The 26,513-nt window shown below is 43.1% G+C and overlaps 1 protein-coding gene across 15 annotated transcripts in view; it reads right to left on the reverse strand.

Moving 5' to 3' along the window:
• Positions 1 to 26,513, reverse strand: part of celf5a (cugbp, Elav-like family member 5a) — a 169,207-nt gene that overhangs the window by 66,702 nt on the left and 75,992 nt on the right. For 13 of the 15 annotated variants that reach the window (XM_070908747.1, XM_070908745.1, XM_070908760.1 and 10 more), the window contains exon 3: positions 7,833 to 7,881. In XM_070908747.1, coding sequence (XP_070764848.1) covers positions 7,833 to 7,881 — 49 coding nt within the window. Of the gene's footprint in view, positions 1 to 7,826; positions 7,882 to 26,513 lie in introns of all 15 variants that reach the window. The other 2 variants (XM_070908756.1, XM_070908750.1) reach the window with 1 other exon arrangement.

Genomic DNA, 26,513 nt, shown 5'->3' on the forward strand with positions numbered 1-26,513 from the left:
ATGAGAGATCCAAGATCATTTCCGTCTAATAGTCACCACAGAAAGAAAATGACAACACATTTCCCCTCATATTAAACACAGTGAAAGACAATATGAATGTGTAAACACTGTCACATCTTATAAACACAGCAAAGCTTTTAATTAGAGTCACAATCCGCTATTAGCTCTCAACAACTAACAACTGGAAAATGCAGTATGGCTTTTCTCAGCGTTTGTGTGTCTTCAAATGGGCCAATGTTTGTGCATGAGCAACAATCCTTTTTTGTTTCTCTCTTGTCAGCTTTCATATACACAAAAGCTCCAAATAGTCTTTGGCCTCTCTCAGTGAACAAATAGGACATTTTCTTTCCACATGGAGTGTAGGGAGCAGAGGTCTCACAAAATTAGGGCAGAGAATTCAGCGCTGGGCAGAGGCCAGGCAGTGAAGAGAGGAGGGCAAAATCTAAAATCTACTGTTGGCCTGAAAATGATCAAGCCGCCTGGAAGATGCATCAATAACAATCAAGTATCTGTATAAATGATTGTTCCTTTGTTATTAGCCTATGTGCTGTAAATACAGACTTCAGAAACCCAATGCTGCACATCATGACACATGACACTGAGTCTAACTCAATCCAAAGTGGTGAGTGGAGCCTGTATCTCTAATGTATGAGTGTTATATTTATATTTGTGTGTGTGTGTGTGTGTGTGTGTGTGTGTGTGTGTGTGTGTGTGTGTGTGTGTGTGTGTGTGCATCTCCAGTCTGCTTTAATCTCCTCCCATCTGCTGGTGGACCTCCTCTCCCTGTTCAGAGGCCTGCCGTGCCCTGCCCGATCTGCCGTTCCTCACCTCACTGTGGGTATATGTGTGTGCTTGTGTGTGCTTGTGTGTGTGGTAGGCTGCTTGATGAGCCTAGTTCCTTATGAAGTGGTGTCATTAAAGCAGAGTGAAGGAGCAAACGGGTGATTGCAGTGATTTGGCAGAGGTTGCACAGACTCTGTCCTCCAATCAGAACCCTTGCTTGGCCTCCTCCAGCTCCACTGCAATCACAGAGCACCGCGTCCACAGAGGCCACACACACACACACACACACACACACACACACACACACACACACACACACACACACACACACACCTCCAGTTTATCAGCCTCAGGTATGAGCTTGTCATAGCCATTATCTGCTTACACTGTGGGTACATATATCAGAAGATTTGACATCAGCATGTCACAGTCAACTTCTAATGGGGTTGTAAATATTCTTTTCAAATGAACTGCACACATTTTATGATTAAGTGTTTAGTTAATCACATGCTGAATTTCTGTGATAACACTTGTTTAACTCAGAATTCAAAATCTGCATGAATCCTTACAAAATCAAGCCTTACGGATTAATAGAAGACACTTAACAGAAGAATAAATGTCTGCTACTTTCCTCCTAATTTACTGCACACAGGTTGCTTTAAGTGAATGGAAATGAAGTGGGTAATAAAATGAAAGAGTTCACAAAGCAAAGCCTAAATAAGGACAATCTTAAAGAGGTCAGCTTTCTTATCCATCTCCATGCCACTGTACTGTATACGGGGTAAGTAGGTTAGCATAGCAAGCCTCTTCACTAATCTAGCATACACCGTGAATAGAAGGTTCTATGAAGTGTGTAATAGAGCTGTGAGATTATGGCCTGTAACATGAACAGTGAAATGTGACTGATATGTCTAGCATGCAATTAATTTTTTATTATCATGTCAACATGTTCACTTTGACGTTGCAAATCTTTAAATACATACAGAATGTTAATTGAAAAAAGTGCTCCATTTTTGTGGTACAGAACTTAAGATCCCTTATTGTCACAGCACTGTGGACAACTACTGTACATCATCGACAAGTTTTGATGTGTTCAAAGCGTACAGAGAAAAAGGGCAGGAGAACCAGAGGGGGACAATGAGAGGGAGAGAGATGGAGAGCGGAGGAGAATGAATTATAAAGTGTAGAGAATTGTGCACTAAATTGATCTGCAGTCTGTCTGTCCCCAAAGAGGTTGAGGTGCTGTAATGAGAATGGCAGACCAGATGCATACAGGGGCCGTCGCTTCCCCATCTCTATGAAGACAAGTTTGTTTCTCAAGGTGATTGTTGCGGTGATAAGGGAGAGGGTGTTATTAAGGGTGACAGCGGAGGGGCTGAGAGGCAGTGGCTGACTGGATAACCTTGTCCCCATCCCCGCCTCGCTTCCTTCTGCATGAGCATCTCCACCACTGGCCTGCCCTGCCTGCTTGCTCGTCTGAACACAATCTGCTGGCTGGAATTACCTCCCGGCCCCAGGAAAACTAAACATGATTTCTGACCTTTCCTTTCTGTGTTCAACAGTAACCTTTGCTGATCCGCCTACGCTACGAGACCATCGCAGCGAACAAGGGATGGAGAGGAGGGGATGCGTGTGTTTTTAAAAAGAAAAAAGGGTGGAGTGAGGATGAATGTGTGTTTAGCTGAATTTATGTATGTATGCATATTTAAAGGCGAGTACAGGGGGTGGATGCAATAAACGCAACACTTGTATAATATCATGCAATCCAATACAACAGCCCTGCAATAAATGCTACCTTTGTGAAGCTTTCAATGTCCACATTTTCAGCTCTCGTCATTTTTCAGTGTGATGTATTACATGCAATATTATACCGTAAGGTGTTTCTGTTATTTTGTCTACACGCTGTAAGTAGCTGCTGCCTCCATCTGTGTATGTGCTGACTGAGTGCAACACAGAGGTTGCAGTTATAGTGTATTTTGTTGGGGAAAAAAAGTATGAGAGAGACACTGTGTTTGCAGAAATACTGCATCTTTCAACTAACTAAATTCATTACATCATCACTCTGCTTCCTCCTTGTTGTTCTTTGCCGCGTCAGCAAGTTTTGCATTGGCATTATCATTAGTAGTTTGTTAGATAAGGCTAATTGATCTCCACCTACCCTGAGTATTAGCGAATTGTTGTGATCTACTTCTTCCACTGACTCTGCATAACTCCAACAGCCTCAGCACAATCTGACCCTCAGGAGCAAAAGCACATCCCTATAGAAATGATTTCATCATCGCTTTCTCTCCCTCTCTGTTCGTCTGTTGCTCTCCCGCTTTCTCTCCCCTTGTCTGTCTTCCATAAACCTAATTCACCCCTCCCCTTCAAAACAAACCAGTTTGTGCTGATGTAAGAGTAAATTTAAGAGCTTACAGGCAGAGTGACCTGAACATCCCAGGCCAGCCCGCTGGAGTTAGCTGACTGAACTCTGGGCTAGCCGAGGCCTGTGCATCAGTATTGTTTGTGTAAGAGCACCAGAGGGGATTTGGACAAGGAGTGTGAGCTCTGAATGTGTGACCCACAGCTGGCCTTACCATTGGATTAGCTCACCCTGATCCCCACAACCCCTGAACATGCTCCCTACTATTTCAAGATCTCTCCATTTATGCCCAGCCAAGCACATTGCGACCAGTAATCTATAGTTTTCCTCTCTCCAAAGGGAGAAGATATACTGTTCAGCTTTTTGCTTTCCCCCTGCCGCCCCTCCCTCTCACTGGTTTATCCACACTTTTCTCTGTTTATTTTCCACTTGGTCCCTCTCTCTCTCTCTTCTACTTTCTGTCTCTCAGTACAAATTCCCCTCTTTCACCTCTCTACTCTCACCATCCGTCTTTTCACCCCTCATTCCTCTCCCTCTAACTACCCCTCTCTCCTTCATTCCTCCTGTCTTTTCTAAAGGGGATCAGTGGAGCTTAGAGGCCTTTCCTGCTTGGTTCATTACAGAGCTGCTCTGACATGGGGAGCTCGTCTCTCTAGTAAGGAAAGGAGAACACCACTGATGTTTAATACATGGACCACTCTGTTGTCTTTCACGGCAGATAAATTCATCATCAAAAACTGAGCGCAGAACAGCAACAGAGCATGTAAACCTGCTCTCTCAATCTAGATTCCCAATCTTTCTTTCTTTTTTTTGTCCTCACTCTCCATTTAACTTATTGCCTCTCGCTCTGGTTCTCTCTCTCGCTCTCTCTCTCTTTGTTCCGTCACATCTCAGTGAACTGGAGCAAACCTTTTCATTGTCCTTCAGTTGGAGTAAACACACAAACACAATGCAACGCTGCTGCTTGGCCCGCAACATGAAACACAGCTCATGAAAAGAAAATTGACCCATTCTATTCAGCATATGTGTACATTGTGTGTGTGTGTGTGTGTGTGTGTGTGTGTGTGTGTGTGTGTGTGTGTGTGTGTAAATAAATACCTATACTGAACATGTCCCTGTGTGTGCACTCGTTTTCCTATTATCATGTACATCCAACTTCCCACTGTGCGTGTGTGTTTGCATGAGAGAGAGAGCGTGTGTGTCAGAGCCGTATGGGTATGTATGTGTTTGCCTGTTTGTCCTCTCTGTGTGGGTGTGTGCGTGGGCGGGAGGCCTGCCTTGATAATGCCAGAGCCTGTTTCTAATCCAGGCCTCCTCAGTGGGCTGCAGCTCTAGCTGTGCCAGGCAGGCCCGCTGCAACACCAACAGAGCCCCAGCTGACAGCTAGCCTGCTCCTCTCTCTGCTTTCTGGACAATCTCTGAGCTCAAAACTTTAACGATGGATTAAGCTGGGAAATGTGAACAGCCATGAAGGAACAAAAAATGCAGGACTTAAACAGAAAAACAATTTAGCCTGACAGCAGGACAGATCTTTTAAGATGATCTTAAAAAAAGATGATATAAAAGGATATCAAATGAAATGACAGCCTGCAAAAAAGGAAACAAGAAGGGGCAGATAGTAATGGTGGAGTGCTAAGGGGGGTGCGGCTGGTAAAGGGTTTAGGATGAAATCAAAGTGGTTAAAGCTGTGTAAGGACGCCAAGCCCTCTAAGGAGGCACTGAACAGCCCTTCAAAAATGAAATATCAGCAGCAGTCAGTGCCAGTCATCAGTGCCATGTGTGATGGAAAATCAATCTATTTCATATCAGAGACCTGTGAGGAGAAAACGAGAGAGACAGGTCCCTGCTGCCTCCTCACTGCTCCTCTTTAAACGTCTTCCCAACAGAAACATCCCAGAACGGTCTGCGTCATCGGTGACGGAGACATTCACGGTGCTGGTGGCTCAATGTGTAACGGCTGCTGTTCTGCTAGATTAGGTAGGTGATTGGCCATTAATATTCATTTCACACTGTGTCTTTGTTAGGCGGCAGCAGAGGCTGACAGAGCATTTGGATGGATTTACTCCACCGTTTATTTCCCTTTAATTCCTATAGGCAAGGTGGTTTGCTCATATGGCCTCAGTGAAGCTACCTAGTGGCCGGATGTGCTGTAATTTTTACCAGTTTGTTTTATCCGATAAGTTGAAAGCTATGAACACCTCCATGAGGAACATGCTCAGTTTTGATCAAAAGTCCAAGAGTCATCAAATATTTAGTGGAATTAGTTGGAAGAATATGTTCTATTGTCTTCCTGTTTGACGCTGTTCTGGTCTGGGCCTGTCTGGTCTTAATAACAGCACAGTCGCTCCAGGAGGAGCGTAGGTCCAGCAGGCATAAAACCACAGTAACAGGTCTTTCCCTCATGGACGGCCAACCTGGCGCAGGTGATCTGCACAGTCCTCCTCATAATGAGATTAAGGGACTAATTAGTATGACTGTGTGTTGTAGAGTGACTGTGTGCACTGAGGAATATATGCCCCCTATCGGACTAGCAGTGTGGCCCCTGAGAGAACAGGCCAGACTGGGCCTGTCCCTGGTGTCCCTCCCTTCATTGCACTGAGAGGCTAATTAATATTTTTTGCATCCACTCTTCCAGCTCCTGTACACCATGCTGAGTTAGAACCCTGAAGTTATTGATCTTTATTCTGGCAAAATAACAAAAATGTAATCTTGGCAGTTTTTGACAATGTGAAATAAGGAGAGTAATAATTACAGCACCATGAAATTTTAGACAGCACAATGAAATCCTCTTCAATCTTTTACAGCAAATAAGAAGCTAAGGCTTGTAAAAGTAGGCCATGGAGGAGTCAGTCATCAGCTACCAGTAGCAAGAGCAGCTAAAGACAGAAGCAGATATGAAAACCAAAAATGATCTTTGCCAGTGATAATCACAGAAATAATTCAAGTGAGCAAATTAGAAGCAGGGTGAGAAAACAAGATTTAGAAAATGAAAATCTGATCCATCTCCCGCCGCACATTCCCTATCTGCCCCTTTCACTTCTACCATCTAACCCGTTAAAGTCATGCTAGTGTTTGATTGCCCCTGTGGCGCCACTCTGACCTGTTCATTTAAGATGATGTGCAACTCTCAGGTCTGTTCCAGCACTCATTTGTTCCTCAGTGGGGTCCCCACGGCCGGCCAGTAAGAGGACCCCATACTGACCAAAGTGCCCTGGGAGCTCTAAAACCGGCCACTCACAACCAAGTAAAGAGACAGCTGAGTGTCATTGTTAATGTGGACACACAGCACCACAATGGCAAAATCAATGGAGCTATAGGGGACATCAATCTTGACAGCACAAGACCCTTTTGCTTGTCTCACCACTCCTCTAAAGCGCTGAATGAATGGCTGCGGGAAGGAGGGAAGATGAAGGAGAAAGAGAGAAAGAAAGAAAGAGAACATGGAGGACTGACAGTGATCTTTATTGGCCTTTCCTCCATCCATCTCAAGGGGTTATGCTGTCCTTTGAAGATTGTGTGCAGTTGACAGGCAGCCAAAGAGGCCAGCCATCCTAATTCACCCAAAACAGGCAGAGGTTTTTTAGGTAAAGCCTCAGAAGTGCAGCACAGCAGCTGTATGCAGTTGGCATCGTGCTTGCATGTTCTCTCCCTGCCTGTTTTTCACTTCCAAATCTCTCTCCCCTTCCACCAGAATGAGAAGCGTTCCTCCTTTAAACAACAAAAAGGCACTTGCTTTGTTACGGAATGACACATGAGATGCTCACCAAAAGAAATAATAGCAAGGTTCATTGTCTCTGCCACTGACTTGAAGGATGCATCCTCATTCCATTAACATATATGCAGATAGGCAGCGAGTAAATGAAAGGCTCCAAAAACGGGAGAGATCAAAGACGACAGAATTAAGGCCAAGTAATGAGGATCTTGGCAAGAACCCTGCAAATTTATTGATTGTTTGGCAAACTGTACGTGCTCCTGCTCCATTTTCCCCTCCCGTTACACCATTTACTCGCGTGTTTCAAATGCACACAGACCAAGCAGTGTGGGCTTTAACATGTGGGCTATGGTTCCAGTGCTGAGCTTAATCACTATCTAATTTACAGTGCAATGATAATGCACTTGGCATAGGGATCAAGAAAAGAGAGATGGGCAGCAGGGAAGCCCATTGCAGCCGTACTATGATAATAATACAATAATACAGACTCTTCAATCAATTACAACCAGTACAAGGGCACACGCAAGATGAGACTGTGTGAAATTAATCCACAACCCCAGTGGATTTGAACCAGAAACAAATAAAAAATATATATGTATGAGGTGAGATTACAGACATTTCTACTGACATTTGTTGCAAACTGCCACAAGCAGAGAAACAGGCAGTCAAACCTAGATGACATCAAATCTTAACTTAACATGTTTAATATATACATTCAGACACAGTTTGGTTTAAACTATGTGATACACTTTGTTTGTAATGATCACATCTCTAACATTATGTAAGTAAGTGTGGCAACATGAGAATAAAAGGAATTGGGATAAGATGAAAAAAAAAGAAGATGTTGGCTGAAGAAATATTGCATTGAGAGCAGTGGAACAGATGAGATCAGAGGGAAAGAATGAAAAGAATTAGCCTAGATAAGGCAGATGAAAAGGAGACATGAATAAATGATGGAGAAAAGAAGACAACTACCTCCACGGCTCTCGCTGTCAGCCGGTTTCACCTGGATGGGGCGAGTCATCTGGAGGAGAGAGAAGAAAGAGCAACAGAGAGGTTAGCGCTGGCGACTCGGGCTGTCGTTGCTACAACAAGAGGCCACAAACCAGAGGTAACGAGGTCCTCTCTCCCATACTAATGGCTGCTCTGAAACTGATCAAAGTGCCTTGGCTGGAGAGGAAACCAAAACACCATCATGCAGCTAAGTTGACTTGACACTATAGTGTTTCTGCTGCCTGTTATTCAGTGTAAACAAAACAACTCAGCTCTCTTTCACACATGAAATAGGATGTGTGTGTGTGTGTGTGTGTGTGTGTGTGTGTGTGTGTGTGTATCGGGAAGTCAATTCGCATTTGTGGTATTTTCATGGCAGGTGCATGGAGAGGTTGCAAGGCTGCATATGTGTGTCTAAGTGATAGAGGCCAAGGCAGTCCTAATAAAAGTGAATCCAGCCACAGGAGGAGAGAGATCAATGCAGGCCTATTGATCCGGGCCCTTGGGCTGTGGAGAGTGTCTGGCTGGGAAGGATTCTCTGGTTAGGAGGCTCACTCTAATCCACTGGACCCTGATAAGAATGGCATTGCCTGGATTAGATGCCTCTGTCATCAAAGTCTTTGTGTCACGCTCTCCTCCTTCCCCAATTTTACCTCCCTCTTTTTTCATTATTGTTGTTCAAGCTGAACAATTTCAGCAGACTTGGGCGCGATTTGTTTGGAGGAAAAGTTTGAAAGATGTAGCTGTGATTTACAATATGTTTGTTACAGCTGCAGCACCGTTTTGTTTTAATTGAATATATGCTTCTTCGTTACATATGAGCACACATATTGTTTAAACACCCACCCACACACGTATAATGTGTATATATTTACTGTAGCAGAGCATAAAGCTTAGATGATAATTTATGTGCACAGATCTGATGCCAATGCCATAATTCAATGCAAAACAAATAGATTTAACAATAAAAAACGCAAACATTTTCATAAAATTGGGGCCAAAAGTGGCACAAATTTATAAAAAGATTACTGGAACATAAAAGCAACCTCTTACCACACTCAGCCGTTTACAGTAAACCAGTTGTAGCTGCTATTTCAGCATCTTTTTATTGCAAGAAACTATTTGCCATTACCGGGCATCCCAGTCAGATCTCTGAAAAAAATATTTGTATACCTACATATGTATATTTCGTTCCATCTCCCTGTCATGTATCTTTTTTTTTCTGTTCTATTCCAGAGCAGGCCTGAAAAGGTCAGATTTAAAGACAGGGCAGTCCAATAAAAGCATGACATGTTCAAGGAGAAACACCATAATGGGATTTTAAAATGTCTTAATAACATGCTGATATATGGGGGAAAGGCCCAGGCCTGATTCATTAAGTGCTAAACGTATCCATTTTCACCTTGAGGAACTGAGTAACCTTCCCTCACTGAAATTATTCCATAAATTTACCCATCGTAAATAATAACTAGCAGCAGCTAAGTCTTTGTAAAACAGGGAGGATGTTATGCTTGTGAAGGTTGAGGTTTTAGCTCCTTGTTTCTTGGCTCGCTCCCCATCCTTCTCTCTCCCCATCTACAAGTGCTTTCTTTTCCTTGTACAACACGAGCAAAGTAACCCTACAGTATGCTAATGCCAAGCCACAGGGCGCACCGCTCCACAGCGTGTACGGATAGATTACAGAATCAACCGCGACACTATCGCACACGTGTTCAACGCAACCTCTGAGACAGAAACACCTCCGAATGAGGGGGGAAAAAAACATCCGCAAGACAAATTCACAGATAACTTTACAACCCTCTGCTCCTTCACAGCAACACAGGAAATCTTTGAATTTGCCTTTGACATGTCAAACGGACAAAAGATGCTTCCATCCTGCCAGTTGATTTTTGTTCAAATGCACGATGGAGGAGGCCAAATCTGCGGCTGTGGCTATGATCTCAGCCGTCTCTGCAGGGTGCCTGTGTGTGGGAGGCAGCTCTCTCTAAAGCTAGTTGCTGTTCTGCCTCCAACATGCCAGCTTAATGGTCTATTTATTTGCCCGAGAGCAATGCATTATGGTCCTGAACAGTCACTACTGATGGCTCTCAAGTTTGTGCCATTCCCCTTGAACACATACGAAGACAATTTGTATAATTCTGGCAGAAATTAAGTGCACGTTGCAAAGCACACTTGTACTATATGCATGCTCACACGTGCACAGACATGTTAACTCTAAGTAAAAATGTATGAAGTGCTGCTGTTGCCAAGGAGACCATTCATTAACTCCAGATACTGTAGGGCAGTTTTCACTCTGTCGTTAGTGGGCTGCAGCTCGTAGCTTCTCGAAACACCCGCAATGCACAGAGTGAAACAGTCACAGCTGCTTCGACACATGTTTTAATTGTAAGGTTCGCTCCTCCTTTCATGAGTTGAGGGAGTGGTCAGGTGAAGGAGGAGGAGAAACAAAGACAACTAGAAGAAGAGAAGGGTAGAGGTTGTGGAAAAATAGAGAGAAAGCTTTCTGCAACTCTAAGATAAGATTGCTTCTACTGCTCTGACTCCACCTGCCTGCCTTTCACTTTCAAACGCACACTGCAAAAGAGCCACCCAACTGCACTATACAAACACTTTATATTTACAAATCAACCATCTGCCTCCCTGTAGACGCCCCTGCTCAAAACCTACTGTTTACTTTTTTTGGGACATCAATTATAAATTGGCCAAATGGCCAAATGATGAAAATGCATTTCAAACTTGAGGATATACTGAGAGAGAGGTTTGCATTTGGCTGTCCTGATATTCTGTTTCCTTGCCATATTTATCTACCTGAGGACGTGTATGTGACTCAAGTACCTTGATTTATTCAACAAGGTTTACCAAACCAGGCATGACATTTCAGGTGTCATGCAATGCATTTTTCAAAATATGACTACTAGGGATGTTCTCAATCCAAATGTGATATTCAGTGAAGCACAAATAACGCGTCTGCTACAAATATTTGTTCTTTCTGAATTTGTTAAGTATTATTTGCATTTGACAACCCATGAAGAAAACATAGCTGCAGTCCACTGATAAACACTTTCTTAAAATACACCATGTTTTGCATGTTTCAGCCATACAAATCACATATTGTATACTTCACTGTCAAAAATGTCCAAAGTGTAATAGGTTGTTGAATGTTTTTTTTGTATGAAAACCAACTTGCCCACATGTGAGAAGTGTAATAGTGCACGTGTGGTCATGCAGTCAAAAGACTACTTTGACAAGTCTGTGATGAATTATATGAGTTATATGGGGGGAGACTGTGAAATACTGAATATACTATGTTGAAGAAACAGCAAACATGCACATGGGGACATTTTTCTGAGGACAATAGTGACATTTATATAACGTGCTTTGCAATAGGTTCTTTTGTATCTCAATGGCCATAACCAGGCTTCTCTGATGACTCGCAACAACGCAGTGGCTTCACAACCTTCAAATGAGTTTTTACTGTTCTTCATCTTCCTCCATCATTGGAAAATACAGTTTTTGTTTTCCTTGTACAAGCCCAGGTCTTTGTCTCTTTCTCACTCCACAAGCTGTGCTGCTCTAAGGGCTTTGACAAATCTATACTTCCATATGCTTTTATTAAGCCGTCTCATTTGCCCAGCTAAGCCTCCAGTCAGTTGAATTAAAGCTCTTAGCGCTAGTATGTTTCTGTTTTATATGGAGGATGAGATAGAAACCCCCAGGCCTACACTACATAATGTAGTGTGCAATAGGCCTGAAATACATACTCACATTGCCTGTTGGTTTGTCTGTTTTTTTTCACAGACAGATCTAGATGAACAGATCTACGCTTTCTCTGACTTTATCATACCTCAGGATCCCAGTGAACTTTGGCCTGGCTGGGGAGCAAACGTCTTTCTACTGAAACTATTATTAGCCACAAAAAGGACCAAAGGCCTTGGGCTGCGGCCACAAAAGACATTCCACTGTCTGATTTCAAATTACACAGAGCAAGTCAAGGAACTGTAAGGCAGGCCTGCTAGTAGTGCGGAGGATTTAGAGTCTACGGTTGGCACTATCTACGACAGTAATGAGTTCATGACTAGTAGAGTTTAGCAGGATTGAGCAGTACAGAGTCCCAGACTCCACACTGCTGAAACCCCAGAGAGGACCAGTAGCAAGACAATAATAGTGCTTTGGAAAGGGTTTCAAAGACCTGGTGCAATTCCAAGTCCCAAACTTTGCTAGTCTTTAACTTTAATAATACCCCCAAAAAAGAGGAACTTGCAATACAGGAGAACGCAGTAAATAGGAATAAAAATGCAGTAAATCCTGTCCTAGTTATGCAGAAGCTCATCTCTCAGAATCTTTTTACAACTGTTATGCAACAGCACTTACTTACAGTGCTCGCAATAAAATAACTCTGATAGCCATACAATATGTTCGATGTCTTCTGGCTTTCACTCAGGTTTAATATAGAGTAATGTTTGTCCTGGGATCATTAATACGTATTAGTGGGCCATCAAAGCTCATGTTGCTGCACTGCTCAGTAACAGGAGCATAAACAGCCCCCTTCTGACTGGGCCGTCTCTGCTGATATAATTAATATTTCCAATTATTGATCTGAGGGACTGCTGAGTGGTGGCTGTCCGGGAGCCCCAGCTTCAGCTAATAAATCTGTACTGTATACAGTAGGAGGGAGACAGAGAGAGAGTGGAGAGAGAGCCATGGTGTAATGATTTATAGTTGTGAAGGGCTTCACTGCAATCACAATAATTGTTCATTAGCAATAAAGATTTCACAAATTACAAATGAAGATCAAATTTAAAAGGCTTACTAGAGCTTGGTAATGAACTATTTCTTAATATTGTAAATGAATTGGATATGAAAAGACATCTTTTACATGAAACTGTGATAGAATCATAGTGTAGTTTTGCAGTGAATGATATCATCATGATGCATTTTTTTCAACCAAACAATGCACGTTTTCACTCAGCTAATAAAACACTGTGACAATGTTAAGAGTCTTTCTGATAAACGGATACAAGTGGTTTACTTCTGGTTCTTCATCACCATACAGTAAACTACACACAACATAATTTACACATCACTAGTTCCCCTGTGTAGACAAGAGCTCAAGCCATACAAAGCTTACATATATACTGTACACTATATATGGAGAGAGACTATTTTATTGGAGTTCTGCACACTGCATTGTTTTTGTTATTGATTTTCCTGTCATTTGGTCCACAAACAGTAAGAAAATAGTAAAAATCAGAAATCACCAGAGCCTAAGGTGACATTTTTAAATTGCTTGTTCAAAACCTAAAGATATTCATTTTTACAATATTTAAAAATTGAGAAAAGTAGTAAATCCTCATATCCGAGAAGCTTAATCAATTGTGAAAATTGTTGATTCATTTTTTGAATGGTTGACTGATCAATTAATCTACAAATCATTTCAGCATGACCCCCAACCCAATGTTTTATCCCCCATTATCATAGATAAGTTGCAAGGAATACTAAACTTGTTGTGTGTTTTGTGTGTATATAAAACGTACACGTCTGAAGTGTCCATTCACACGCAGGTTTTCTGAAATTCATTCTGGTTAAAAACACACGCTGATACACACGACTGACATGTTTATATAAGTGTGAGAGAGTGTGTATGTGCATGTGCATGTGCATGTCTGATTGAAGTATGGCCGCTCATGTACTCATGCTCTAGCTGCCCGGCCCCTGTGTGAATATACTGAATCTATGCGAGCGTGTTCACATATGCGCCTGAATGCATGTAGGAAAATGTTTGTGCAAGTGAGTTACAATTCACCCACATGTGAAAATGTGCTGGCGGCAGCAGTGTGGTGGTCCTGATAAGAAGCATCAGTCAGTGCTGAGGAGATGGCAGCCACTATAAGCTTTGGGATTCCTATCAGAACCAACAGGATTTAGAGCTTGAGGCGCTGACATGGACTGACACCTGCAGACCTCAGCTAGTCGCTATCACATTTGTACGTATGAAGTTCTACTCCATAATGCTATATCCATTTCTAAATAGAACGCATTCTGTAAAAGTTTTGTCATTCAAAGACAAAAATGCATGCTCTTGTTTAGGTAGTGAATTTTAGTAGTAGTAAATTAGTGTTTGCTTTGTAGTTGTTTTATACGAGTATTACTTTTTGCCAAAAAGGCTAAACAGCTCCTTTAGGACCCAAACTGTTGATATCCATCTGTTACACTTAATGCTTCTTGTAATACACAAATTAGCAATGAGGCCACAGCTAACCCACAAACATGTGCAATCTGTAGTACCATTACTACTAGCACCACTACTACATCTCTGATTAACACCATTAGACCTTCTGTTGTCTGACACCATCCAAGTTCCTGTTTATTTCTTCCCCCAAAACACTAACTGCCTCCCAGAAACGGCCTGAAGTTCATCTACCGAATGCTTTCCAAAAGGCTTTCCAACCCTCTCTATTATCATAGCTTTACTAGCTGAAGTGGTTGGCCAGCTGTCTGACTGCTACAACGCTCATTACACAGACAGCAGAACTCAGCTCTCATCAAGATTTCATGAAGGTGAATGTCACACATCAAAACCACCTCATTTGTGCGCCCCATGACTCAGCAGACAGAGCTGCATGGTGTGAGCTGATGTTGGTTCTCATCAAACTCTTTATTACTTCTGTAGAGCGTCTGATTAACTCAAAATACCGAATAAAGACCTCATCCTCCACCTCTGAGTTTGCTTATCACTGCCCCAACCCTTCACACAGACACTGTCACTCGCTCTCACACCTTGCTTGTCCATCTACTTGATTACGTCTTCCTGTCTTGTGGCGTATAAGCTCTCCACCAGCACTTGTATAAGAGACTGAGTCCTACAAGACTTGTGCAGTGGACTAGGGTATGTGGGTGACAGAAACAGTGTGCAATCATGAGGGGGAGTAGATAGGGGGATTGAGCTAATGCCTAAATCCTGTCCTACTGAGCCTGTAGCGGGGCGTCCAAGAGATAAAGAGAAACAGAGGGAGAGAGGGGTAAGAGACTGAGAGAGATGGAGAAAGGGGGGAGGAAAAGGATCATAGAGAAGTGACAGAAAAGGGAAAACTAATGAAAAGATGCTTGAGAAGATGTAGCGATTGAGAGAGAAGAGTGGGTGGGGATTTATTAATTATTATTAAGCGAAAAGAGAAACAAAAAGACAAAAGAAAATACTTTTTTTCTCCCTCCACCACGCCTCCTTCTCCTCCAGATCCTGACTTATGAGCCACACTTTGGTTATCAGGGGAAGGGCATCACTCCCAGACATCTTTGGCACGGCTGCTTTTCAAGCCCAGAGAGCTATTGACATGGCGTGTTACTGTAATGCGTGAAGCAGTGGGAGACTCATTGTAAATCTGTGTCAACAAATGCTGGAGCAGCAGCAAGCTCTCTCTCTCTCTCTCTCTCTGTCTGCCTCGCTTTGCCTCTCTCTTGCATTTACCGACCTATCTAATGAATCTTATCTGCACAGCACACTGGAGGCTTAAGCTTTTGGTGGGCTCACATCTCTCCCACACACACAGCCACTCTCTCTCGCGCGCTTTCTTATTCTGCTCGCTGTTTGATGTGGTTTACGCTCTTCAGTTCATTTTGAGGAACTGTCCTTAGAAAGATAAGATCATGACGACAGACCCAACCCAGTGGCTTCAGAAGGGCAACATCATGCCAATCGCAGCATGCGCCACAGCGAGGGTCTGGAGTGAGCAGGAAGTAGCGAAATGGCAGAGGATATGTTCCGTGACAGAATTACAGATCTGGAGTTGTGTGAGGCTTTAATGCTTAAAGGTGCCCTTATGCACTGACGCCATGTTCCCTATCTGGCTACTGCCTTGATATTTGCTTTGAAGATTATGTCCTGCCTGACCGTCAGTGAGTTACAACTGCGGTAATGATGCATGTGCGCGTACAAGCACACCATCACATATGCACTTGGGGCTTGGTGATATGAATTCATATCACAATTTAATTCTAACATTTACCTCAGTAACAATAAATAGAACCAAAAAAAAGAAAATTAAACAATTTAAGACAAGACAAAGCGTGTGTGTGCGATTTTCTGTCATTACTTCATTCTCGGCACAGCATCATATTGTTTGACATGGCTGTGTTTCAGGTGATGACCCAAAAGGTTTGTGTTTCCTCTCAAAGCCGCAACTATCTTCAGACAGTACTTACATTTGGCTTTGTTTTGTTCGGCATCGTGTCTACTGAAGCCAAAGCGTGCCCACACAAATGATATGGCATCTTTTTTTCTGTACCAGCGCTAACTGCACCAGCGCCCCCAGCTGCAGTTTCTCAACTTCAACTTGGCACGTGTGGTTAATAAAAACTGCAAGGTGGAACAATGACTTCCCCAGTTTGGATTAAACCCACAGAAATGACGCAAGCACAGTGATTAGTGTTTGTATTTAGGATTATATGTGATTCATCGTTGAACTGTCAGGTGCATTAAAAGAGTGTTTGCTTACAGAATCAATTTGCTGAACATACCAACATGACTTTAAGTCGTGAGAGATACATAATATCAGTTTCTGTAAGTTTTCCATTTATCGCGAAGCCCTACATAAACTCAACCACACTCATACAGGCTTATACATGGAGACACACACACACACACACACACACACACACACACACACACACCCGTAGCTGCATGTTTCCTTTACCCTCTGTGTTGAGCCCAGAATGCTCCTGCTGCTGTCACAGCAACTCCAGGATTGTGACAGATTACGGCCTGCTGCCCTGACCAATGGGAGCCAAGAAGTGTTGCCTGCCCACTGACTCATAATTCTTGGCATACCTATGCCGAGTTGACGTTTCTTTAATGGTCCCTAGACCTCCAGTAGGCATCCTTGTCCTGAACACTATGATTGCCTATTAGCAATTCACCAGCACTTGCACTTTTCTACCTTCCACTCCCTATGCCACCCCTCCTAGGAGGGGAGAGGACCAGGAGAAGAAGAAGCCAGAGCAGGATAGAGATAGATGGAAGGAGGGAGAGAGATAGGGACGCAGCCAAGCATGTTGGCTTTGAATTGGAGAGAGGTCTGAGGGGTGCCAGAAAGAGAGGGGCAGACAAAAACGGAGACAGGAAGAGAGAAAAACCCTATGTTAGAAATATAGATAGCAAAACAATACTTCCCTCAACCAACTGCATTATTTCAAAAGTGGTAATAGGTTGTATCCCTTAACTCTCTTTCTCCCTTTCACTGTACATATGCTTTAGTTAACACACCCTCTTCCCCAAATCCTACTCTGATACGCCACTGGAGGACAGCTCCATTCGGTCTCATTAACCAGCCACATCTGCCATAGCTGCAGATCAGTATGACATACTGGTTATTAATGACAGTATTATCGACAATTTGTTATCCTATAGGACCATTATCAAGTTGGTGAAATCTGGATTCGGCACCGTTGCCGGGTACGTGTGTATGTTTGTGTGTGTGTATGTGTGTGTCTGTGTCCATCAAAGGGGGGATTGCAAGAAGGAGCCAGAGCTCACAGGACCGACACAGGGCCAGCCTGCTCTATCCATCTGCTCCGAGCTTCATTCCCAGCATATCAATACCCCACGTCTCTCTACACACATGCACTCACAAACACACACACACACACACACACACACACACACATTCTGTCACCTGCGACTTCTGCTGGTTCCATCACTCTCCCACCACTCCAGCCCTTGGCTGTAAAGCCTGCTTATGTTTCATCCTGACACTTAGAGAAAATCCCTGCCTGTCTATAAGCACATTCAGTACCAAACAAAAGGGACAGGCCTGTCTTCTATCCCCGTCTCTCGTCTCCTCCTCCTCCTCCTCCTCCTCGAGTCTGAAGCTGCAACACTGTAAACTTGTTTGCTAAATAAACACAAAAACCTCCTCTCACTGTGTCTGGTTCAACCTTGAACTGCACAGGACCCGAGGGCCAGACAAGAAGCACACCGGCCTGACCTCTCGCCATTTCTCCCAATCTGCAGCAAACACACTCTGACGAAGTGAGAACACGAAGCACTGAAGCGGAAAACACATTGGAAGTGTCTCTGCCAACTCCCACTCCACACTACCTCCCAAGGCCTTGGGTGGCTTATTTCATTGGTAGGGTTTGGAGTGGGTGAGTGGATGTGGTTTGGGGCAGCGTTTTGTACGTGTGTTTGTGTGTGTTCATGTCTAAATTTGGTCAAAAGTTTGAGCACAGAGAGAATAAAAAGAGGTTGTGTCATGTACTGGACGTTTGAAGACATGGAGCTTTAGATGCTCCAGGATGCACTTACCCTGAGTGATCTATGGTTTGGGATAATAGGGGAGGGATTTGTGTTTTATAGGACAAGAGGAATATAGATAGATGTATATAGATAGATTAGGATGTATGACATAAGATCCTCACACATTAATGCACGCATGCTCTGAAGATCCTTCAACTGATTGAGGGCCCAGTCCAAATTATATTCAGTCTCACTAAGTCCGGGTAGGGTTCCATTCCATTAATGCTGGTCTTGGGTCTGTGTGTCAATATGTCAACTGCTCAAGCAGATTCACTATTAGCTCTGACCGCAGGGTGCGTCATAATCATTGCAGGAAGAAGTGTGTTTTTTGAGGCGAGATGGAGAGGGGTCTATCTCAGACCAGTTCAGACTATCCTTGGCTCCCTATTTGATGAGAACATTTTGGAGTTCATACTAAACAAATACAAAGTCACCCATGTCTTCGCTTTTATTATTTATCAATTTACTCATAAAAACCCGAACAGAGAGAGAACACCAACAATGGCAGCAGTAGAGTATAAATTGGACCTGGTCCAACTTGGGTCCCAGGTTGGGTCTCGGTTTTTTAGAACCAAGTGGACCTGTGAAGACCTCTAGTAAGAAATAGTCCATATCATCAAATTATGATGTCCAAATTTGAGGTGCAATCAAAATGCCACAGACCTGTCATCCCCACCACTATCCTCATACCATATCCTCCATTTTTACAGCAGCATCCTTGACAGCCCATCACCTCACCTGCCCCCGATGCCTCCCACCATCTAGAGACATTTGTATGCATGCATGTATTCATGAGCGGGTATTAAATTTAAATATGTTTTTTACCGTCAACAGTAACTGATATACAGTTAAGAGTTAAGAGAGAGACAGAGACAGGGAGGGAGAAAGGGAGACACTCTGTGCACTCTGTATGAACTCGTGCTAAATCACACTCAGAAGCCTCCTACACTTCTGTCCCTCCTCATCTTAGCTTTTATTATTTATTAATTTATTCATTTTAATGATGTTCATCTGAGCACATTCGTCTAACAATTAGGACTTAAAGGTTTAACATTGTGCAATATAGGACCTTAAATCCTACTGAAATTACATTCGGGATTTGAGACGCATTCTCTCTTTCTTTTCCCTCCTCCTCACCCCAGCAGTCGTGAGGTAGATGTTGTTTCTGTTGTTTCATGAGGTCAGGATTGTTTTCCTCAATTCTTTGGCTCTGAGGGCAGTCCTGGGAGCTCTAATGGCTTGTTCACACTCTCTGCTTTGCATTATTTCCTAACTGCAAATACCATGGGGCCATGTCACAGAGAGAGCCATCCTGAAGCACTTAACAATCTAACCTACATACACTGAAGCATGGACAGAAACACGCATACATAGACACTAAAGCATGAACATAGAGCCCAGACACACACCAACACTTCACTGACAGGACATGGGGGGCACTTAGCTCAAGGGGGGGTCACACAGGGGACGCTATATTTGCTCTCAGACTATGCCACCCACGGAGCTCAGCCAATACGGTGTACAGTGCTGATTCCAAAGTAAAGAGGACAAAAAAAGAGAGCAATAAGACGAGCGCAGAGAAAATGAAAAGGGCCAAAAAAAGAGATTTTGCATCATAGTTCATCTTCATCTGGGTGCCCTGTCCCAAACCCCAGTTCATGAAATAAGTCCTGCTGAAAATCAATGGCAGTCCGAGCCGTGTAAAGGTCAGCCATTCAGAAGCGCTGGCCTTGGTGGACCAGTCAAGCCCAGGCTTGTACTGTGAAGCTCAGCTAAGTAGAATTAATGGGGGGATCGATTATTCTGCACACAACTTAAATTGAACTAAGCAGAGAATCATTTTAAGGCAGGAACTGTACCATGACGTGGAATGAGATGCATTTGCCACATAGCCAACCCCAGAAGTCATTTAGCAAACGCAGAGTAAAGAGTGGGAAATAAAAAAGAGATTTTAAATAAAGGATCTCACACTCTTGCTCTTCATCTCCGCTCCATCTCTCCCCTTCTGCCCCCTTCTTTTTGAGTTCACCCTCTGTACAGCAACCTCCTGAAATTGCCCTGAACCCACCTGGGACCCAAATCATAGATTTGATACATAGAAGCACTTTTCCTCTTTCCTCCCCCCTCACTCCCTTTCCCCCTTACCTCTTTTTTTTTATTTTATGTCACCTCCGGCACCTCATTCTTCTTGTATTTTTCCCTTGTTTAAAACAAAATCAATATGGAACCGGAGGAGACAAATCAACGTATGGTGGCACTGCAGGGGAGGCCCAGCAGGCTCCCACCTCCCTCGTCACATGTTCCTCGCTCGCTCCGTGGTATGGGGGAGGGGCGAAATAAGTGAAGGAGGGAAGGGCTGATGGGTGGAAGTAAAGATGTAAGGTTTGACTTATGGAAGGATGAAATGATAAGAGACCAAAGGGCTGGAGAGGGATGAAAGGGAGCTGGTGAGGGATGAAACAACACTCCAATGGGAGGGCATATGGAAGAAGAAATGAATGGAGAGAGGGATGAGAGAAAGAAAGGAGAGGAGTGGGCGGCAGTGGGGGTGGGGGTGCGTATCATGGAAAATTCTGCTCCAGTGACTGGAGTGCAGAACGGGAGCCCTCATCTATAATGTATATCATGGATCCGTGAGAGATTTTCATACATATAAAATGGAGTAGCACCAGGAAGTGTCTCGCTGCCACAGCACAGCCGAGAATCGCCCGTGGTGGCAATTTCAATATTCTGCTCTGTTTGTACTTTCATACTGTTAATTCACATATATCCCTGTGTTCCTTAGCGTTGCTCCATACTGTTTAAGTCAAAAAGGATTAAAAGACTCCGTGACTGTATGTAAACACATTTTATTCAAGATTATTCAAATACCTCCACAATGAGAGAAGACGCTTTTTGCGTATTTAACCTCCCTTTACATTTAAAGAGAACATGCTCTATTCTAACAACCTAAAAACAACAGCCACCTCAATTTAGAAAAGTTAAAGACTCACAAGTTTATCAAACACAACAGACAACAGATGATATACAGTACTTACATATCCATCATAAACCCTCGTCTCTCCCTCTGGTCTTGCATTTCTTTCTAAACAACTTGGACAGCCAACATCGGCATCATGTGGGAATCGGGGGGAAAAAATGAAATAAATAAACATGACAAGTGGCCACTTAGCCACAGCCTCCCTCATTGAAACCTGATGAGGGCCCTGTCTTGGCTAACTTCAACAAACGCTAAGTGACATGCTTAAGTGGGTTCAGGTTGCGCATCCGGGGTAATTCAGTAAAAATACAAATGAGTCTGGCTGGGAAAACAGATCACTATGCACTCATTCAAAATAGACGGAGAGAGAGAGCCAGGGAGCGAGAGAAAGACTTTCATTTCTTTCTCCGTCCTTCAGAGGATTCTCTCAGCCTCACATCGACAGTCTGGTGCACGCACACACGCAGCCCTTGCCCAGCCATAAACAGCACTATATAGACCCGGTGATTTCCCTCATTGGGAATCGATAACAAATAACCTCACTTTTCACTGGCCATTACGGTCGGTGTCGACCATACCCAGTCGTCTTTATCTGCACACCGATGTCACGCCTGACCTTGAGCTCTCTGCTCTCCTCTCTCTCTGTTCCCCAGGTGGATTTCAAGCAGAGGGTTTGGTCCTGGTTTTTGGAAAGGTTCAAATTGAGCCCTATGGGAGCGAGGAGCAGGGAGCAGCCATCTCCCATGACAGATCAATGGTAGGTCTCACCACAGGGCAGGGGGCCAGCGCCTCGCACAACCTGCTAATAGAATCCCAATGTCATTGCTGACACTACATCGCCAGGGCTGCTGGAGGTTAGCCTGAGGTAGGACAGTAGGACAGTCACGGTTCAAAATGCCTTCAAGGCCTCCATGTTTCACATTACTCAGCCATGTGTGTGTATGTCTGTACCGGTGTGTGCAAGTTACATATTTAAAAAAAAAGTATGGTGTGTTTACAGGCAGGATATTAGCCACACTTGAGTTTCCAAAGTGCATATTCATTATATGATGCTGTGTAAAAGGCAAAGCAGTCTAAGCAACTTTCTTTAGCTTCCTTACCCTCCATTCAAACTCTTTGGTCCCTCTCAGTCTGTGCATGCCGCTTAAACAGAAATTCAGGCTCTTCTCTCCTTTTGCATTTTTTAAATTATCTTCTTCTCCCTCTCAGTTCAAAGATACAGTGGCAATTTTAGGCCTTCATTAACATCCCAGACATCCCGCCGCTGTGTAGAGCAGTGAAACCCATGATTCATAGCACAAATCATTTCACTTGTTCCACTTGAAGACAGGCTGCAGAGGCTGTTAAGCCACTATAAACACCTATACACACACAAATACACACAGATGTATGAGTGAGCAATGAGTGCAGGGGAAATCTTGGTCACCAGAGGAAACGTGTCTCAGAGAGTCTTAAGAGCTCCTGATGAAGATGAAGAGAGGATTTAGACCTTTGCATATTTTACTCCCACTTTTACTCTCTCAGTGTTCTGCTGTGTGTGTCACACATACCTCGCATATATAGTATAGGACTTTAGAGCCTTTTCTGCTGCTCTTCTTTCACTGGATTTTCTCGTCAACACCCACACTAAAGTTTTGCAGCTTGAGACACAAGTTACAGAAACTTTCTGCTGGGGTTGAAGCTCAATATCATATCTGCTGTCATGTGGAGATCCATTTTGGGTCCTGGCCCACAGTGTAACAGACATTTCTGTCATGTACAATAGCCAACTCTGGGGCATGTAATATGAAAATGTACAAACTGTATCAACAGTCCATTTTCTCTACCAACTATAATTACCCATTGACCCATCTAAGCCTACCCCCTTCCTCCTGTCAGTGGGAGTCATGACATTTGCCGGTTACGTAGCATGTCAGACCCCGGGGCCAGCTTGGAGATCCCCAGCAAACAGCTATTGTACGTTAATTAATTACCATGAAATTAGAGTACCATCTTCTCAAGTGGCTGCCTCCTTTACACTCTGCCCTCCATTTTTCCATGACTTCACCCAAAGCCATATGTCTCTTACAGTATCCCTGTACAGAAATGAACATGTGCACTGTCTCTCCCATTCAGGACAATGACAGATGGACAGGAAAGGAATCTCAGCAGATACACACAGACATAGCTAAGCAGAAAAGAAGAAATACACGCTACTGCCTGAGCAATACTGGATTTTTGGGGCCAATACAGGTACTTGAGAACAATAATAATATAACACTAGAGCTCAACCTATAAATTTGCTTGGCCAATAAATTGGCTGATATTAGTTTAATGCAGATGTATCAATATATGGTATGTAGCGGCAAATAAGTAACAAAACTATTGCAGTAGAGAACTGCTAAAAATGTTTTTGACGCCATTACATTTTTCAACAGTGAAGTGTCCCACTCAGTCAAAATTCTTTAAAAAACAACTTTATGGGATGTGTTTATATACAAAAAAGTACAAACAAAATATCTGAGATATTGAAGATGTTTGAAACGCTTAAATATTGATTTTGTCAAAAATCCACTCACTGGCAATAAAGATATGTCTGAATTTTAAAGATGAACGGTAAACGGTCATTTAAATTATTCTAAATAATCGCTGAATTAAAACACACAAAACTATAGTTAACTTGAAATGAGAAAAACCTAAGACATGTAAACCAAAAAAATACTGCCAGTAAAGCATTTATTCCTGCTGTTTACTGCTCTGCAATTTCTTTTTGCATATCTGCCAACATATACGCAAAGCTGATATATCTGTCAAAACCTTATATCATGTGATAATATGTCTGCCAATATTAATGTATCAGTCAGGCTCTAATAGACACTTTCCCAACATCCAAACATCACAAATTAGAATTACAATGATTCTGTGATTTTGTAAGTGTGTCATGATTACATGTAGGCAAGTGCATATTTAACTGCGTGGCTGTTCAATGTAAATAACTAATATTTTTCTACCACTAACAAGCACAACGATAGGTAGCACTACTATCAAATTACTTGCTTATGGTCAAATTGTATGACTTCACAAAGCAGTACATTACAATATTCTTGGCAAAACTAAATATGGTATATGGTGATGACAACAGATACAGCAAGTGCAGAACCTCTACACTGGAGGGATCACATACAGAATGATATCCATCCTATTAAGTGAATCCAGATGTGTACGGACGGTGGGTTCATTTCAGTCCTCAATGATGTAATCAAAATTCAAATGTAAAGGAACATGCGGGCACACACACACACACAGACATACGCATTTACAAACCAACACTCTGACATTTGCTTTCAGACCAGGCAAGCAGAGAGGAGTTGCGTGTGCTTCTGCCTGCATTAATTCTGTTAATGATCACAGAGGGTCAGCCTGCCTGTGATCCCTGTCCTACCATTAAACAAATAAAAACAACACTGATTACCAGGATGTTCACTGGATGCATCAATCTTGAGTAATTAGAGGGCTGTGTTTTGACTCTCTCCCCTTTTCTTTTCCTCCTTTCTTTCCCTTGCTTATACCAAAGTCAGGCAGCAGCGGCAGACTCCTTTTAATGAACTAATAAGGGTGCGTGCTTGGCTAACCAAGAATGAGACAGGAAAGAGACAAATAAGTAGGAAGAGAGGCTGCTTTACCAGCTAAATAAAGCCTCCACGAGCACCAGTTCTGCTGCCTTTCTCTACAAGGGTTCATCGCTCTCTTTGTTAAAATAGAAAAAAATAATACTATCTTTTGTGTGGAGATACTCAGTGTGTGTGTGTGTGTGTGTGTGTGTGTGTGTGTTGCCGCCTGGAAAAGGACACAGCTGTCACATTAAGATCATGCAGGCCTGTAGCATTAATCTGTCTTGTAAAACCTTGAGACCTAAAGTACTGTGGTACTTAGGGCTATAGTGTGCGTGTGTGTGTGTGTGTGTGTGTATGCGTGTGTGTGTGTGTGTGAATATGTGAGTGGTTGCATGTGTAAGGAAAGAGTGAGATGAAGATGCTAGTACGACATATGGCGCAGGATTCACATCCAGATGCTCATGCAAACCAATGGTGTGAGAATGTCGCATGGAAAGTGAACATGATGGAGGAAGAGAAGGAAAGCGTGGGTGGATGAAAGTCAGATTGGAAACCGGGGTTTACATAAGAGATATAATAGAAAATAAAGGACATACAAAAACAAAGAATAATTTGACAGAAAAAGTGAAAGAAGGGGGTGAAAGATAAACATGTGTGCCACAGGATGTTGCATTCAACATAAATTTGTGTCTGATGATGAGCTGCTGTGCTGTGTTATTCCTGCACTGTGATGTGCAAAGTTTACTATGCTGTTTGTATGCTATGCTAACCTGGCTGTGTTGTTTGTGTGCTATGCTGTGCAATGCTGTGCTATGATAAGCTGGATATGTTGTTTCTTTGCTGTGCTGTCCTGGGTGGTGACAGCCTCAGCCACTGACAGGTCCTTTAAATTCACCACTGCCAATTAGAGTCACTCCAGACCTGGTGGTGGGTGCGTGGAGGAGGTGGGGAAGTGAAAAAACTGCTGGGACGATGGTTGCAGGCCTGACAGGCCTGATGTGGAGATGGAAATGCGGTAATTTGGAGTAATTCGGCAACTCGCTGGCGCTTGCCTTGCCCGCCTGTCTGTCTGTCCGCTGAAATAAATGGGGTCAGCAGCGTGTGATCGGCAACTTTCATTTATATGTAAATGACCCCATCGTTGCTGCAGCAGCTGCTGTGGAAGCTGCTGCTAAGTCTGTACACACACTGAAATGCTGGGCCTGAGAGAGAAAGCCAGCCAACCTGGCTGACTTCTGTCTCTGCGTCTGCCTTCCTTCAGCTCTGTGTAGCCTTTTTTCTCTCTCTCAATTTGTTTGTCTCTTTCTTTCCCTGCCCCTCTGTATACTACACATACACTAAGAATACCTCACAACTGCTCGTCTTTCTCAATGTCAATAAATGTACGTTTTTTCACAGCCAGTCCAAGATGCAGTGAGAGCACACACTTCAAAGCAACCCTTGTGTATATTTGTATATCCAACAGATATTTTTCTATTGACAACCGTTTTGTAAGTCATGCTCAAAAACATTTGATAATATGCCGTGTTGAACTGGTGTGAGGAAAAGTTTTTTTTTTTTTTAACTGTGTGGACTGTCAGATTGAATAAATTGGAAAACCAAATTTTCCAAATCTACTGCGTTCTATATCTCTGACTCTGAACCAAAATTTCACTTGCAAATGGTCTCTTCTGCTGTCAGCACAAGTAGTTTAGGGTTACAACTAATAACTATTTTCATTATCGATTAATTTGTAGTCATTTTTTTATTAATCATTTTCTTTAACTGATTTCTTTACCAGAGCCCAAAGTCATATAATC

This window comes from Enoplosus armatus, chromosome 7, assembly GCF_043641665.1.
Source record: "Enoplosus armatus isolate fEnoArm2 chromosome 7, fEnoArm2.hap1, whole genome shotgun sequence".
Classification (NCBI taxonomy): domain Eukaryota; kingdom Metazoa; phylum Chordata; class Actinopteri; order Centrarchiformes; family Enoplosidae; genus Enoplosus; species Enoplosus armatus.